The 18,742-nt window shown below is 39.8% G+C and overlaps 1 protein-coding gene across 6 annotated transcripts in view; it reads right to left on the bottom strand.

The window, feature by feature from the left end:
- Tasp1 (taspase 1) overlaps positions 1-18,411 on the bottom strand; it is a 231,598-nt gene extending 213,187 nt beyond the window's left edge. For 4 of the 6 annotated variants that reach the window (XR_005976046.1, XM_041670827.1, XM_041670829.1 and 1 more), the window contains exons 1-4: positions 18,386-18,411; positions 8,494-8,710; positions 1,260-1,327; positions 523-591 (exon numbers count right to left, since the gene is read on the bottom strand). Coding sequence is in view for 4 of the 6 variants with exons in the window: in XM_041670827.1 (XP_041526761.1) it covers positions 523-591; positions 1,260-1,327; positions 8,494-8,638 (282 nt within the window). In the remaining 2 variants the exon portion in view is untranslated. Of the gene's footprint in view, positions 1-522; positions 592-1,259; positions 1,328-8,493; positions 8,711-16,592; positions 16,896-18,385 lie in introns of those variants that run through there. The other 2 variants (XM_041670828.1, XM_041670832.1) reach the window with 2 other exon arrangements.
- Between the last annotated feature and the right edge of the window lie 331 nt (positions 18,412-18,742).

Genomic DNA, 18,742 nt, shown 5'->3' with positions numbered 1-18,742 from the left:
GAGAAACCCTGTCTTGAACCTGGTCTGCTCTTCGGGCTGATGAGAGAGGGGGAGTTGATTGGGGGAGGGGGAGGGATATGGGAGGTGGTGGTGGGGAAGAGACAGAAATCTTAAATAAATAAATAAATAAATTTAAAAAAAAAAAACTTCTTTCCACTTTTGACACTGCTAGAGAGCTGACATCATGTGTTGTTAAAGATATATCTCATTTTGGGGATGTGAACTTCAAAAACTGTCCTACTAAAAATAACTATCACCAATAACTTTTATAACCATGAATCCTACAAAAACAAGAGGAAGAAGGAATTAACAATTTTTTTTTTAACTCAGGAAAAGTCACCAATGAAAATAATCTTTAAAAACCATCCTTTCAGTTTCAAAATCCTTTATATTGCCTTGGTAATATTGGTGGGAAACACTGGTTACATGACATATGGCTAACTCAGCATTTTCATGCCATTTAAAAATAAGGAACATAAATTCAAATATTTTAAATAAAACATGAAAAGAGAGAAGAAATACCTCAAGCTCCACCAGAGCTGCAGTCACTGCATCTGTCGCAAGAGCACCAGCCTGCAGCTTCTCAATTGCCTGCGGAACCAAGAGGAGAAATTATTCACTGTAAAACCAGCTCGGCAAACCTATCATAAGCTTTGCAAAGACTTAAAAGTGCGAGAAACTCAGAGTAAAAATCGGTCAGCATTTCCACTCCATACTTGAAAGCAGAGCAGGGTGTGTGACCTGCTGACACTGAGACATCAAGAAAAGTATTTATTCACAGGAAGGCAAAGGCAAGTGAATTCCAGGCCAGCCAGAGCTACAAAATGAGATCCTGTCTCAAAAAAAATAAAAAAATAAAAAATAAATAAAATAAAATACATACATACATACATATATAAATTCTCAAAAAATTATTTTTTAAAGAAAGGAAGAAAGACAATAAACTACTTAAGAGGAAGTTTTCCCCACCTTTCCATAGAATTCAGTCATGTAGTAATATTTAAAAGGATATGGTTTTATGTGCCCATAACTATAAAGGTACAGACTTCAATCTGGGGAAGGAGAGGAGAAAGCTAAACATCATTCAAAGAATTAAAAACACTGATCAAACTAGAAACTGAGGACTAAAGTCCTACAAATATGAGTACAATAACTTTGGGATCCAGCCAAACTTCACTGGAAATGAAAAGTAAAACTCTCAATCTCAAGGTGAAGCTTCATATGCAGAATCACAGGCATTACACACATGCTGCTCATACCTTCTGACAAGCTCGTTTGCATACATGTTTATATTCCTTGGCTTTGGATTCTGAATGATAACCTGCACCTACAGTAAAAAAACAAACAAAGAACAAAAAAATGTTAGTAACTGCTAAACTACCAGTGGCTCCACCAACTAGGAAAGCAGCCCACACATGCAGTCCCAGGGCCTTGGCTGTACGGGATTCTAGACTCTACAGTTGATGACATAAATCACAAAACAATCCCACATCAGTTCAGAATTATGAATAATAAAAGAGTTATTTATTTAAGGGGAAACGGGGGGGGGGCGGAAGCAAGAGAGAGGGTGCATGTTTACAGCTGCTTTTACAGCTGCTTTTACAGCTGCTTTAACAGTTTAAGAGACCATGCCCAAGTGGGCTGGTATCTTAAAGGCTGTTGGCTGAAGGAGCAAAATTTGCTCCCATAGCATACAGTTGCTATCCTTATTCAAAAAAGTTTCCTGTCAGAGCTCCTAAGAAGAGCATGTGTCCTTAAAGATCCTTCCCATGATCACTCCCCACCCCCTTTCAAGAACCTCTACCAAGATTAGAGATACCTGCAGCAAACCAGACAACCTAAGTTCTATTCCAGGGGCCTATAAGACAAAAAGAGAAAGCCAACTTCCACAAGTTATTCTCCCCCACCACCACACACATTAGATGGACAGACAGACAAGATGATAGATAGATAGATAGATAGATAGATAGATAGATAGATAGATAGATGATGATATAGAAGATAAGATAGATGATATAGAAGATAAGATAGATAGATAGATAGATAGATAGATAGATAGATAGATAGAGATAGAGAGATGGATGGATAGATAGATAGATCTATATAGATGATAGAGAAAGAGAGATAGAGACAGAGAGACAAACAGACAGATAGATAGATGATATAGTAGATATGATAGATAGATAGATAGATAGATAGATAGATAGATAGATAGATAGATAGATATAGAGAGATGGATAGATATAGATAGATCGATATAGATGATAGAGAAAGAGAGATAGAGACAGAGAGACAAACAGACAGACAGATAGATGATATAGAAGATAGATTAGATAGATAGATAGATAGATAGATAGATAGATAGATAGATAGATACAGAGAGATAAAGAGATGGGAGATGGATGATAGATAGATAGATAGATAATGATAGATAGATAGATATAGAGAAAGAGATAGAGACAGATAGATATAGATGATAGAGAGATAGAGACAGACAGACAGATAGATAGATAGATAGATAGATAGATAGATAGATAGATAGATAGATGTGGTTTTTAACTTAAAAAATACTAAACTCAGGAGTTCCTTTGGTATGGAATTGATAAAGCAGGGGTGCCAGGAATTAAGAACCTTGAAGTCCCTCTCTAGTGATCTTTTAATTTGGGAAATTACTATTTAGAATCTAAAATTCTCAAGAATTCTCCAAAAATCCTACAGACAGTTACTTAAAAGTTTGGCTCCAAATAAACTAGTTTCCTTAAGGAAATTTATCCTTGGAACTAGAGAGACAGCTCAGTGGTTAAGAGCACCTGCCATTCTTCCAAAGAAACCCCATTCAGTTCTCAGGACCCATATCAGGCAGCTCACAACCAACTACCCAACTCCAGCTCCACGAAATCCAATGTCCTCTTTTGGTCTCCACGAGTGCACACATGTATCTCTCTCAGTCTCTGTCTCTGTCTCTGTCTCTATCTCTCTCTCACACACACACAATACGTAAGTAAATTTTTAAAAATTATTTTTATTACTTTTAATTCTGTGTGTCTGTCTATATGTGCATATTTACACAAGTGTCCAAGGAAAACAGAAGAAAAGTATTCCATTCTTTGGAGCTAGAGGTACTTGTATTTGTGAGCAGCCCAACATCAATGCTCAGATGTGAACTTGAGTCCTCTTCAAAAGCAAATGCTTTCTGATGCTTTTTAAGATTTATGTGTCTTTATTTTATGTGTAAGTCTATGCACCACTTGCATGCAGTGTCCACAGAGGCCAGAAGAGGGCGCTGGATCCCCTGAACTGAAGTTACAGGCAATTGTTAACTACGATGTACGTGCTGGAAATTGAACTCCTGTCCTCTAGAATATCAGTCTGTGCTCTTAAAGTCTGAGCCATCTCTCCAGATCCTTATTTTTAATTAAGAGGGTCAAGCTAGGGATGGGAGTACAAGGAGAAAGGGGAACAAAAGGAAGAAAAACAAGAACGTTAAACTCTTGATGGCTTATGTTCTTATTAAAGTTCTTTAGTATGACTCTCCTCATTCAGTAGATTCCATAGAGGTCAAAGCTAAGGAAGGTTAAAGTTACATGTCTAATCTCCCAACTCTCCTGTGGATCTAGTGAAAACATAACACAACTTTTCTCAAGGCTGAGAAAAAACTGACCCATAAACAGTGTTACAAGGACCTCGGACAACAGAAACAATGGTTAAGCAACTAGAGTCCCTAAGGCTCAAAAAGTTTCTCTTTCAGAGAAAGCTAAAAGCTCATAGAGTCACTATCAGTCTTGGTCAAACCTATCTTCACAGCTCTCTTTTGACGCCATGATCTACAGAGGAAAAATAATCAAGTATTTGAAAACAGAACCATATGACCCAGGTGTACCACTCCTGGATATTCATACCCAAAAGGACTATATATCTTACAGCAGAGACTTGCATATCCATAGTCATTGACATTCTATTCACACCAGCTAGGAATGGAATCAACTTAGATATCCAAAAACTGGCAAATGGATAAGGAAAATGTGGTACATATACACAATGAAATATTACCCAGTTGTAAAGAAAAACCAAATCATGAAATTTGCAGGCAAATGAATAGAACTGAAAAAAATACTGAGTGAGGTCACCAGGCCCAAAGACAAACATTGCATGTTCCTCTCATATAAAGACCATTCCTTCAAATCTTTTGTTTCGTGCGTTTACCCTGGAGAACTCATTCAGGGGGGAGGACACCAAAATACAAGGGAAATGAAATTCAGAGGTGGAATGCTGAATGCAGAGAGGTTTCAAGCGGACAGTGGAGTAAAGAGGACTGAGAAACAAGGAGACATGAAAGTGCTAACAAAAATGAAGTGTGCATTGTGCATAAAGAATAAAGAAGCCACATGATCTTGCAACTCAAGTAAAAATAATAGTAAGAGATAGCAGAACACATATGATACGAAGAACATGGGAGGGGGTAGTACAAGGAGCTAAAGGCTGAAGAGAAGAAGGGGGCAGTGGTTGAGGAAAGGAGTACAGGGGGTAGGTCTAACCAAAACTAACAACCTATGGAGAAGCATTATTAAACCACATCCTTTGGTAAGCTAATTATATTTAGTTTTTCTTTAAAAAAAAAGTTTAGATGTCAGTACCCTACATGGATGAGCAGACTGTTTCCAAATGATGGGTTATTAAATATCTGTTTCATGCACAGGTCAACTCCCTATGAATTATTGGCCAAGAAGTTCCCAGAAGTACCAAAAACAATATAGGCTACTGCCTTTGCTCCCGACTGCCCACCATAAGTACAGAGTAATACCTAAGTGCTGAAGACACCTCGTACTTCAGTTACAGGACATAGAAATCAATCAAACTGATCAGGAAACTCCCCGCTAGCTAGCTTTCATAATGCTAGAATGTACTAGAGGAGAGGAGACATCAACGGTGTTCTGTACCCTGAACACTACAATACAAACCCAGGGGGCATGATGGACCCACTGGTGCAACAGCAATAAGACTGCCCATAGTTATAACCAACCACTCTCGTGATTAGATCTGAGGTCTGCTGCACAGGAGGGATTTCATGCCAGGCACTATTCTCAGTCAAAATGCATGGTCAGGAAGGTTATAGGCTCTACAGGAGAACCTATCAATGTTGCTTTGCTAAATGGCCATTTTGTCAAATTGCTCTCTAAATATTTATCCATTAAATGTGTGCTGTTCTCAATCTTTGTCAGACAATCTTTTTACTAAAGAAGATACTGGCTACTGCAGACTCATAACTGTCCAAAGTGCTGAAAATAAGTAACTATGAGTGCTCAGATACAAATGCAACATGCACATTAACCACCACTCCTAGCCCCCTGCAAGGCTCAGAGAACAGAGAAGGAGCAGAAAGAATGGAAGGACCTGAGGATGGAAGAAATGCTGTTTTCATGTGGCTACTAAACAAAAACTCATAGCACCTAGTTATAACTAGTTATACAAGACACACAAGATCAAACTATCTTTAAAAGAATATATCCAACATGGAAATGGGTGGGGCTCCTAATGCCTGTTGAGGAATTGAGAGTTATTTTTCTTTAGGGTGATGGCCACTAGAAGGCTGCCCAAAGCCCAGCAGAGGACTCTACATCCTTGCATATGTGGGCAACAATAACTGGACTCAGTTGTTTAAAAAGAAAAAAATAAAACAGGAAGTTGGAAGGGAGATGTGCTGGGGAGGGGCTGAGGAAAGCTGGAGGGAAGGACTCTACGTAGGAAAGATGATCAAGATTCATCGTATACATATATAAAATTTTCAAAGAATAAATGTTTAAAGTTAAGATCAAGCAGGCATTACCAATAGACTATCAGGGATGCTGCCTATACGCAGTCCACACTAACGAATGCAGTCCTATGGGGTGAAGCATGTGATCCTAGGTCTGCTGTATTCCATCTCAGGGATCCCAATCTTTCAGCAATATTTGGTAAGGCGGGAATATTACTGGCAAAAAGTTTAGTATGCAAATTCTTCTGAGCAGAATAAAGAAAAGGGCTCAATGTGGCCCCAATTAATCTTTAGAATCTGGTTAATACTTGCTCATATCCCTGTTTGACAAAGGAAAGACAGGCTCAGCACTCAGAGCACTCCCAAGCAATGGGACACAGTAAAAACTATTGCACTACTGTGCTCGCACTGTGCGAGCTATGATTTCTCTACTACAAGTAACACCGAAATTCACTACATAGAAATAAGACTCTGCTTTTCAACTTTAAAGGATGGATTTGGAGAGACGGCTCAGTGGGGGTTTTTTTGGTTTTTTTTTTAATATTTATTTATTTATTATATTATGTGTATAGCATTCCTTCCATGTGTACCCGCAAGCCAGAAGGGGGCGCCAGGTCTCATTATAGATGGCTGTGAGCCACCATGTGGTTACTGGGAATTGAACTCAGGACCTCTGGAAGAGCAGTCAGTGCTCTTAACCACTGAGCTATCTCTCCAGCCCGGCTCAGTGGTTAAGAGCATGTACTGCTCTTGCAGAGAACCCCAGCTCAGTTCCCAGCTCCCACACTTGCTAGACAGATGATATCTACCTGTAACTTTTGCTCCAAAGGATCTAACACCCTCTCCTGGGCCTCTGTGAGCACCTATATTCACATGCACATATTTAAAAAATAAATATTTCTTCAAAAATTTAAAGGGGCTATTTTGTTTTGGCTTTTTTTTTCTGGTTGGTTCGTCAGTCAGTTGGTTGGTTGATTGGTGGGGTGGTTAGTTAGTTGGTTTGGACTGGATTCTTCAGGGTAACTCAGGTGGCCAGGAATTCTTTATGTAGCCCAGACTGATCTCAAACTCATGGTATTTCTCCCACCACAATGTCCCAAGTGCTGGAATTGTAATGTGCCCCCATAGAGAGCTGACTCTATTGTCAGGATCAGGTTAGCCAATAGCTAGGTAAAAACTATACTAATCAAATGACTAAATGTTGGTAAGTCTAATGCTGAACAAAACAGCTATATATTTTGTGAGAAATGTAATCTTTAACCCTTTAAAAAAGTAAAAATAGGGGCTAGAGAGATGGCTCAGAGGTTAAGAGTGCTGGCTGCTCTTTCAGAGGACCTGAGTTCAATTCCCAGTAACCACATGATGTCTCACAACCATCTGTAATGAGATCTGGTGCCCTCTTCTGGCCTGCAACCATACAGAGAGACAGAACACTGTATGCATAATAAATAAATAAATCTTAAAAAAAAAAAAAGTAAAAATATAGACTTGATTGTAATCAACAATCTGTTTGACTTTCCAATAATTTAGATACGGAGGGTGTAGCTGGGCAATGGTAGTACATGCCTTTAATCCCAGCACTTGGAGGGAGTGGCAGGTGGATCTCTGTGAGTTTGAGGTCAGTCTCGTCTACAAAGCAAGTTTCTGGATAGGCAGGACTGTTACACAGAGAATCCTGTGTCAAAAAAAAAAAAAAAAAAAATGAGGATGTGTCTGTGGCCATGCACCCTGAACTGACCCGATCTTAGCTATCTCAGAACCTAGCAGGATCAGGCCTGGTTGGTACTCTGAAGGGAGGAGCAGAGGTTGCCCATGATCACCACTTTCTGCCATCACCCAGACTGATCCCTACTCGTTCTGATCTCTAGCACAGTCTTTAGCTGGGTGCCGTTACCATCAAGAGTGTGTCTGAAAGGAAGAAAAGAATCACAACAGTCAACAAAAGCAATGTTTTCCAAATCTAAAGCTGTTACTACTTGTCCAAGTTTCAGATGATTCTTGCACAGTTTACCAATAATTTTAAAGACAGTTACTTACTGGTATTATGGATGTAGTCCTAAAAAGGTACAGTCAAGATGATAATGAACCAGAGATTCAGAAGCAGGAGTTAGGAGTCCCAGGTCTACTGTTAACTGAGTAAAAGTACACGTATTTCCATAAATTTGCCTCATCTTGCCTCTTCTTTCTTTTTTTAAAGATCCTGATTTTATCTTTGTGGGTGTGTGAAGGTGTGCCTGCATGCACACATGTTTATGTATGTCATGTATGTGAAGGTGCCCATGAGTACCAAAGGCATCAGATGCTGTGCAGCTGCAGTTACAGGAGGTTCTAAACGCTGTGTGTGGCTGCCAGGAACTGAAGTCAGATCCTCTGAGAGCAGCAATAGTTCTTAACCACTGAGCAATTTCTCCAGCCCCCCTCAACTCTCATTGTACAAGATTGGAGTGTGGTGGGAAAACAGAATAAACAAAATAATAAATATTTAAAATTACTTTGGTTTTAACATGACTGATCCAAACATATGTACTATATAAGGTAAGTAAAAGAGGGGAAATAAGGAAGCTGTAGGTAGAAGTACCACTGTAAAACATTCCAACCAAGATACAGAATAACATCTAACAGGTTCTTTGGTTCCAAGCCTCTTTGTCAGATATACAAAATGCAGTCTTTGGTGTTTTTCACAGCAAGAAATGGAAAACATCCTTTTTGGTTGCTACTCCACCTCCCCCACAAGGTCTCACCTGCATGTACCAGCACAAAGCCCCCTCGTTTCTCCTCACAAGGCTGCCTTGTTTCCGGTTCCTTGACTGTGACTTGAGCGGCGGATGCCTGAAGTGCTCGGGAAGGCAGTCCTTCTCCAGAACTCATCCCCTTCTCCATGGTCATTCTCCAAGATTATCATCTTCTATCAGGAAAAGAGCATCCTTCCATGCAACAGCAACTATAAAAAGAGTTACCCTAGGGGAAAAAAGGAAAAGATTACCTCTGTTTCTTTCTACCAGCATACACACTACTTACAAAAAGTCATACACATATTTTTTAAAATAGATTATTTTTTAAATTATTGAATTGGATAACAGTAACATAACATGTTTACAATTTATATCCATCTCCAGTGACAGTACTTGTCTGAAGACATATAAACAAAAGAACTTACTATAAAAAGATCTCATCTGGGCTGAGTGTGGCAACACACGCCTTTACCAGAGCTCTGGAGAGTCAGAAGCAGGGGGATCACTGACTTTGAGGCTAGCCTGGTCAGTCTGTCTGTCTGTCTATCTATCATTATATATATATATGTGTGTGTGTGTGTGTGTGTGTGTGTGTGTGTATGTATATGCATATGTATATATAGCAAGTTATATATAGACAGTTCTAGCCTACCCAGGACTACATAGTTAGATCCTTAAAAGGGGGGGGGGGGAACTCTCCAAAAAAAAAACTCCACCTAGTCCAAATGTTGTCTTTGTGTTGCCCATACTGAAGTAACCTCAACATAGCGTGACTATCACTTTATTTTCCCTGCACACCAGCCAATCTCTGGGACATTTGAAATTACAAGCACCACTGGCACACTAAACTAAGATAAAGTCTAGCTTTCTATTTAAAGAAAGCAACAAATTCATACTTACATGTGAGGTATTTTTAAATTTTTATTCGGTATTACATGCGTACATATTGTGGAGGTAGCAGTCAGAGGACAACACTGCGGAGTCAGTTGTCTCCTTCCACCTTACATGGGTTCTGGGAATCAAGCTCTAGTTGCTGGCCTTACAGAGCAAGCACCATTACCAGCTGAGCCATCTCGCCAGCTTGAATGTTTGTTGGCACAAGACCTCACTATATGGCTCAAGCTGGCCTGAACGCCCTGCTCCATGACTATACTGCCACAGCCTTCTGAGTGAGTACTGAGATTACAGAGTGTAATACCACTGTTCCCATTTACAAAAAATTCTTCAATTCTCAAAATCATCAGTTAAATGCTGCTCAGTGCAATTATGAAACATAAATTCTAACAAAATTATGTCTAAACCAAGAATCAATCATGAAACATAAATGCTAACAAAGTTATGTCTAACCCAAGAAATTAAACAAGCACCCTTTCAAACAGCTGTCAGCATGAAAAGCAGGAAGTTCTCCACAGGTAAGTAATGAGACAAAAAATTTAATAAAACAATTTTCAAGTGACTAATGCCATTAAGCTTTTAAATTTAGTCACTATGGAGTAAAAATTCAAAAACATTACACAATTAAATTTTAATAACAGCAAAGAGGTCAGAATTTATTCTAAATTAGGACTAAACATACCACTTTAAAAGCAACAAAGAGATTTAAAGAAAACATGACAGTGGGGTGGTCAAAACTTTTTAAATGACAATGTTAAGTAAAAATACTCAATCGTGGGCTGGAGAGATGTCTCAGCGGTTAAGAGCATTGCCTGTCCTTCCAAAGGTCCTGAGTTCAATTCCCAGCATCCACATGGTGGCTCACAACCATCTGTAATGAGGTCTGATGCCCTCTTCTGGCTGGCAGGAATACACGCAAACAGAATACTGTATACATAATTAATAAATAAATATAAAAAAATACTCAATCATATTAAATTGAAAAAAGGAAGGGGTCAGATATTGTGACATATGTCTATAATTCCAGCATCGATAAGGCTGAGACAGAGGATTGCAAAATAAAGGTCAAGAGGGTTACACAGCTGGAAGCTGGTTCAAAGATAAATCAATTCGATTCAATTAAAAGCAGCCATTAGAAGGAATGAAGAAGTTCTTGATTTATAGACATGGAACAAACATCTAGTTAAAAACTATTTTAAAGCATACAAATAATCAACTGAGAAGTTTGAGACCATAGTTGGGTATACAATGATATCCAGAATACCTTGATCGAAAAGTTAGACTCTTTTTAAGAAATGTATATTTATTGTCTGTCTGTGTGTGTGTGTGTGTGTGTGTGTGTGTGTGTACACACACATATTTGGTTTTTCAATGCAGGGTTTCTCTGTAGCTTTGGAGTCTGTCCTGGAACTAACTCTTGTAGACCAGGCTGGCCTCGGACTCACAGAGATCCACCTGCCTCTGCCTCCCCACTGCTGGGATTAAAGGCGTGCGCCACCACCCGGCTCCACTTTTAAATATATATAGAATATAGATGTAGATAGGTAGGTAGGTAGATAGATAGATAGATAGATAGATAGATAGATAGATAGATAGATGTATACACACACAATGTGGTGGTTTAAATAGGAAAAGCCCCAATAGACTCACATGTTTGAGTGTTTGGCCCAAGGGGAGTAGCACTATTAGGAGGTGTGGCCTAGTTGGAGTGTGTCATTGTGGGGGTTGATTTTGAGGTCTTATATGGTCAAGCTACACCTAGTATGGTACATAAGTCTCCTTCTGCTTGCCTGTGGATCGAGATGTAGAACTCTCAGCACCTTCTCCAGCACCGTGTCTGCCTGCACACTGCCATGCTTCTCACCATGATGATAATGGGTTAAACCTCCAAAAGTGTAAATCAGCCCCAATTAAATGTCTTCCTATATAAGAGTTGCCATGGTCACCATGCATGGTGGTGCACATCTTTAATCCCAGCACTCAGGAGGCAGAGGCAGGCGGATCTTTCTGAGTTTGAGGCCAGTCTGGTTTACAGAGCAAGTTCCAATACAGCTAAAACTGTTCCACAGAGAAACCTCATCTCAAAAAAAAAAAAAAAAAAAATGCCATGGTCATGGTGTCTCCCCACAGCAATAAAATCCTAACTAAGGCGTACACATGTAATGAATGTTATCTATATAGTCTATCAGATCTGTTCCTTTAGAGAAGCTTAATATATATGCATACAACATATATGTGTATATATATACATTATATATATTATAGAAGCACTAGTTATTGAACTAAGTCCACGATCCAGAAACTATAAGATTCCACTTTAAAACTGCTATAACAAAGGAAATGCCATATTCTGAATTTACTTTGATTTCTAAGTGACATCTTTATAGTGCTACCTCAGAAAAGAATATAGAAAAACACGCCCAATGACTCATAAAGGAGCTATTTTTGTTTCAATTTTTCTGAATCTTGAATTTATAGGGACACATAAACTACAGGTAACTGGAAAAGGAAAGAAAAACATTGATTTCTGCCGATCAGACAGGGGGTAGGGCATGACATTTGATTAACATTAAATACCTCTGTGATATGTTTTCATACTTGTCACTGTTATTACATTATTTGAAACATGTAGTACACGTATACCAAGTATTAGCTCAAGAGAAACATCTATTGCTTCAGCTCAATTCTGAGGCAATACCCACAACAAAATGTTCTTAATGATCAGAGACGTGCAGGTATTAAAAGTTCTATGCAATGAGAACTAAGAACACTAGGCTGGATAAGCTCTAACCGTGCACGTCTACATCCAAGCCCATAAACATCATAAATTACTTTAAATATTTTAATCTTTAAAGAATTCTATAGCTCATCTTCATATTGCCTTCATTTCTGAACAATGCATTTAAATATGAACATTTCACAACTTCCCTATCAGTAATGATATTAAAATTCATTGTGAACATTATTTCTTAACACTGGCAACTTGCTCATTCTCTACAAAATTTTCTTAAAGAATTAATGATTACATAGATGCCGAAAACAAGTGAGACAGCATGTGTGCCGAACATGCACAAGGTCCTGGAATGGATCCCCCAAAGCAAGATGGCTAAGACAATAAAAAGAGCACTTGAAACGTAAGCCTTGTGATCTGAGTTCAAAACTCAGACAGAACCCATGATATAGGAGAGAACCATCTCCTGAAATTTGCCCTCTAACCTCCAAACATGTGCCATGGCACATATACAATAAAAATGTTTTTAAGATTTTTTTTTTAAAAAAAAGGTTAAGAGTGTTATCATATGCCCAAGGCTGGACATGACAGCACATGTCTATAATCGTAAAATTTGAGACTCTGGGGAAGGAGAGTTAAGAATCTAAAGCTAAACCAGGCAGTGGTGGGGCACACCTTTAATCCCAGCACTCAGGAGGCAGAGGCAGGCGGATCACTGCAAGTGCATGCCCCACACACAGACACAGTAAGTAGTTTTCTTAAAAATAAATAAAAGTTAACTTCTTCACAGATTTCCAAATTTTATTCATAGGAGCCAAAATTAGGGAGCACTTTAAATGCTCATCAAGTGACAATGGATTAATTAAAAACAAAATGTGATATATTTGTAAAACAGAGCATCAGTGAGCCATTACAAAGAGTAGAATATAAATAAGCATTAGAAACAGTGAGTAGAAACCAAGGAAGGCCACCAATCTATCATTTATAAAAAATTTAAGTGGACAGAAAGTGAGCCATCCGCGTGGCTTAAAGGTGGAGAAGCAATGGGAGCGACCGCTGATGGAGGCATAATAGACTGCTAATGGTCATACCTGGAAAGGAGGTGTTCACTTGTGGAGAAGCTGTGTCCTGCTCTAAGTCACAACAAGACAGAAAACAGTGGCTTCCAGGCCACGCATTGGCCTAGGTGACTCCATTTTACAAGCCAAATTTTGTCCATTTTGAGTGAGGAAACAGAGGCAAATTGACTCTGTTCCTCATTGTACACACTGTGCACAGAAACTGCTATCTGTCCAGCACCACCCACGGCACAAGACTGAAAATCAACTTTTTCTTTAACGTAAAGAAACACCTCTATAAACGTATCAGACTGGAGACGTATGAGTACATGGGCATATTAACCTTTATCAGACAGAAACAAGCCAAAACTTTATCAAAGACATCAGTCTGAGGAAGGGTGTTACACCTTTATCCGGGCATCCTAACACTTGAGCAACAGCCTCAACAACCTGTCATCTCACCACCAGTGTGTGTATAAAGGGTCCCACAGGCAAAGGAATCTGGACTGTCTCTGAGGATTAAGCTAAATCCCCACTGATGACATGGCCCACTCAAATTATCGTCTGCCCAGATCTAGCCCCACAACCTCACCTCGACTGCCTCCGCAGTTCCACACATCACCTCTGCAGCTCAACTCAACCCTGAGGCCTGGGATCAACTCTGGCCCTGCAGCCCTGCTTTGTTTGGCTCCTACAGCTCTACATCTGCTTCAGCCTCCACCTCTGCCTCCAGGAAGGCCTCTGAGAACTGCCTGAACTCCCTGCACCTCCTTTACCGCATTCTGGCATTCTGTGATGATGTGTGTGTTAGTGTGGGTTCCAGTATGTGGTCATCACTGCACAGTACGCAGAGTGATTGGAGTAATTAAGATTGGGATCAAAGAACCTGGGTTTGCAACAGCTGGCTCAAGGCAAATATAACTTTACAAATTAGAAGCAACAAAAACTTGTGAATCTTTTTTTCTTTCTTTTTGATTTTCTGTTTGTTTGTTTTTGAGAGAAGGCAGCAATGTACCGTACCCCTGCAGGCCTTGAAGAGTTATCAACAATGGCCTTGAATTTCTGTTACTCCTGCCTGACTCTACCTCCAGAATTCTGGAATTACCACACCCAATTATGCAGTCCTTGAAGTCTAACGGAGAGTTTGTAGCCTGTAGGCAAATAAACACTCGAACAGCAAAGTAATATGCCAATGCACTCCCTAATAATAAATAAATAAATTCTAACATCTAGAAAGATACAAACGTTTTATGTATGAGCATAACATACTCATGACACCAGTGATTAAGAGCTGGGCATGGTAGCTTTAATCCCAGCACACAGAGATAATACGTAAGAGGAAATAGAAGCTGAACACCCATCTTTAATCCCAGCACTCGGGGAGGCAGAGGCAGGCGGATCTATCTTTATGAGTTTGAGGCCAGCCTGGTCTCCAAGAGCTAGTTCCAGGACAGGCTCCAAAGCTACAGAGAAACCCTGTCTAGAAAAACAAAAACAAAAAATCCAATAATAAAGAATATTCATTAAAAAAATCGTCTCTAACAAAACTGTACTGGTACCTTAAGCTGGATGTAACTGTTTTGAAAAGGAGTCTATAAGTATGAAAAGCCTGAAAATACACAATACTGTTGGTATCATTTCTCCAGAAACTACATATGACCTAGTCTACACAGATTGTTAACAGTATCCCAGATACACTTCTAAGGAGAACTGAGAAATCCTGTCTTCTCTAGTATCCTCCATATTTGAACTTGCGTTATTAAATACTAGGCACTGAAAAGAGACTTTATTTGACCATTTCTGAGACCAAGATAAATGCTAATTCACTAGTAATCAAAATAAAACATTATTTTTTTTTTTACTTCAGAGACTTTCTAGGTACAAATTTATGGTATAAATCTTGACCTTGACCTCAAATATATTTATTATATATTACATTATACATTATTATATTTATATTATATGTAGTATACACATGGATATATATGATACAATGTATATACAATGCACATATAAGTATATTATACTATTTTTAAATTTTCCTATCACTTGAGATGACATGCTTTTTAATTAAACAATTTAGAAAAGTATCATGTGTCCTGTTTAATCTTTCCAAGGCAGTGTAGGAGAAGATAGTCAAGAAATCACCTATCTGGGGCTGGAGAGATGGCTCAGAGGTTAAGAGCATTGCCTGCTTTTCCAAAGGTCCTGAGTTCAATTCCCAGCAACCACATGGTGGCTCACAACCATCTGTAATGGGGTCTGGTGCCCTCTTCTGGCCTTCAGGCATACACACAGACAGAATATTGTATACATAATAAATAAATAAATATTTAAAAAAAAAAAAGAAAGAAAGAAATCACCTATCTGATAATAAAATATGTCTTTACAGAAGAAATCCAGCCTGTAAGCTATTGCAATTGATAATAGAGAACCATGCTGTTAGCTGGCCACAGTGGCTCTTCAGAGAGGCATTGGCAGGAGGATGGCTGCAAGTTTAAGGCCAGCCTGGCCTACATAAAGGGTTGTAGGCCAACCAAGAACATGAGATGAGAAGCTCTCGTTTTAAAAAAAATAAAACACAGTATTTTGTGCTTTTAGTGTCATAACACTGAAATTGCAATGCTTCATTAAATGAGTTCCAAACAAATTTAAATTCATCTTTGACCAGTAATTCTACTTCCGGGCACTCCTTCTACCTAAATTTTAAACAGAAAAAGCTTAGTCTTTCTTAGGTTGGTTTATGTTGTTGTTGACAATTAGTTTTGCTTTGTGAGACTGGGTGTCACGTAGCCAAGGCTAACCTAAAATTCCTGCTCCTCCTCCCTCTGCTCCCAAGTTCTAGAAATTCCAGCATGTGACACCACTCCTGGTTAGCTTTACATATCCATGCTATGCTTAATATATGATAATATGGAATTTTAAGAACATATGTGCAACCGAAGAGTTCAACAGAAAGGAATGGTTATAACTAACATTATTTGTGGCAAATTGATTTTCAAGATGGATTCCTAAATCAGTTAGTGGGAAAAGGAAAGTCACCAAAGGTGATGAAAAATATACAGCCAGAAGGCAAAAAGTAAAGGTGCACTCCCCTCTGCTACTATACGCCAAATTTTAGTACATCAGAAACAAGAGTCGAAACTACAAAAACATTTAGAGTTACCAGAAGTTGTACGGGGGTAAATATTTGTGACTCTAGAATCATCAACGTTTTTTGTTGTGGTGGTGGTTTTTGATTGTTAGGTTTTAAAGACAGGGTCTCTCTATCTGAAGCACTATTATGTAGCTCTGGCCTGTTAATAACAGGCACACATGTGGTGCATGGACATAATTATAAAGATAAATCTGGTTGAACATTAGACAATTCTCCAAAACTATATAAGAATCAAAAAGTACATAGAAAGATGGTTAAGATTACTAACCATAAAAATCAAAACGAGATACCACTAAGATGCATATAAGCAAAACAGGTGTTTGCCAGGCATTAGAGAAGCAGGCCTTCCTAATCTGTGGGATTCAATATGCTGGAGCCACTTCAGAAAGATCTGCTCAGTTCTCAAAACACAAGACCACACCCTAAAAACAATATCCACACAGAAAGTCAGAGGATGTGTAGAATTATTCCAAACAGCCCAAAATACAAAACAATACAACTGCATATCCATAAAAAGGAGTGAGTTATGTGTAGGTCAGTGGTAGAATTCTTACCTAGCATGTGTGAGGTCCATCCCCAGAAAAACAAGGAAAAATAAATAATAAATAAAAAGGAATAAACGTATTGTTGCATAGACATGGACAAACCCTGAAAACATTACCCTTTCAGAGACTAGACATGACAAGGACACCTGTTATATGATTCTATTTACTTAAAATATACGAAACAGGAAGATGCACACTGAACCACGGATCAGAAGTTGGGGGAGGGGGACCGTTGGAGGAGGGTTAACTATATTGGGTACAAGATTTCTGGTGAAGCTGATAAAAACGTTCTGGAACTAAACGGCAATACTACAAAACTTTTGAAAACCTTAAACACACACACACAAAGAGAGAGAGAGAGAGAGAGAGAGAGAGAGAGAGAGAGAGAGACTTAATGTAAAAGAATGGACTTTGTACTGCCTTGGTTACACCCCAATACGAAAAAAGCATAACCAGGGCTGGAAAGATGGCTCAGCAGTAAAGAGCACTTGCTTCTCTTGCAGAGGATTTGAGTTGTTCCTAGCACCACATGCTGGCTTATAACCATTCATGATTCCAGCTCCAGGAAATTAAAGGCCGTCTTCTGGCCTCCACGGATACGCACGTGGTGCACAGACAGACATTATGATGCATGCATTCACACGTAAAATTAAAAAAAAAAAAAAGACAAAGCATAATCAATCTATCCATGCTCCATGCAGTGAGTACAACATACACAAACTGCATTTTTTTTAGTTTGAACTGTAGGCTCACACACTTGCAGGTCATAGCTTAAAACACCTAAGAAATGAGAAAGAACAAAATCCTTAGCAGTTATGCTAATCTCTAACTATTTCTGCATTTCCCAAACGTTTTCTAATAACCACTGCTCTCTGAAGTCGTGAGAGGAAAACGGTTTATTTACAACAAACAGAAAGGGAAATTATTAAACGCCCAAGTGTGTGAGCTAAATGTCCTTAGCTTATTTTTCAAGGATCTTAGTCCAATGGCCCCCAGTGAAGCTTTCTTTTCTCTCCCTAGCAGAATTAGGTTGAACTCGGAATCTCCATGCCTGTACTTCAAAACACCTCCAGCTACTGTTTTCGCCCGCCTCTCCAGCTGCCTCATCTACTCCGTCCTAGCCTCCGATGCCTCAGCCCTGGATGCTAACATCCCTCGGGACTCTACCCGGGCCTCTAAGACATTCCGGGAAGCTCTGGCCCCACCGCGACACCGGTATGTGGCACATCGCCGGTCCTGCGCGGACCCGGGGACCGCGAGTTCCCTGCAGCCTGTGACTGCACAGCGCGCGAAGCGCTACGAAAACTCCGCAGCCAAGGAAACTGGCGGGCCCCACGCGTGACCGTGACTCGGGGCCTGGAACTCCGTGGGCCCCTGCCCCAGGACAGGCAGGTGGCGCCGTGGGCGCCGTCCCGTGCGGTCGGGAGAGGACGCCGCTCGGGCCTGCGGGGCCACACGGAGACCGAGGCTCAGCGGCGGCGGCGACGCGGACAGCGTGAGAACGAAGGACACTCACCCGCGTCAGCGCAGAGCACTCCTTACACCGGAAGTAATCGCTCGCCCGTTGCCAGGGTGAGGAAGCGGGAGTGGCGTGAAGCCTTTCCATTGGCTGAGGGTGCACACGAGGCCGGAAGCAGACGCCCTATGTCTCTAAGCCTGTGTTTCTGCTATCTATCCGGTAACGGGTTCTTGGGCTTGAAAGCAGAGGCACATAGGTCTGTCTGCGGCTTCTGATATGTTTTTTATTTATTGATTGATTGATATATTTGGGTTTGTTTGTTGTCGTAACTGTGCAGTCACCGTTACCCATCTGGCCTTCACTTTGCTCTGTAATTAATTTGCTAGGTGTGTCTGCCTCTTACCCACGTGGTTA

The sequence above is a fragment of the Microtus oregoni genome, unplaced genomic scaffold (assembly GCF_018167655.1).
Source record: "Microtus oregoni isolate MIOR12 unplaced genomic scaffold, Mior012 000020F_ref0000438, whole genome shotgun sequence".
Taxonomy (NCBI): Eukaryota; Metazoa; Chordata; class Mammalia; order Rodentia; family Cricetidae; genus Microtus; species Microtus oregoni.
This window is presented reverse-complemented; position numbering and strand designations above follow the sequence as displayed.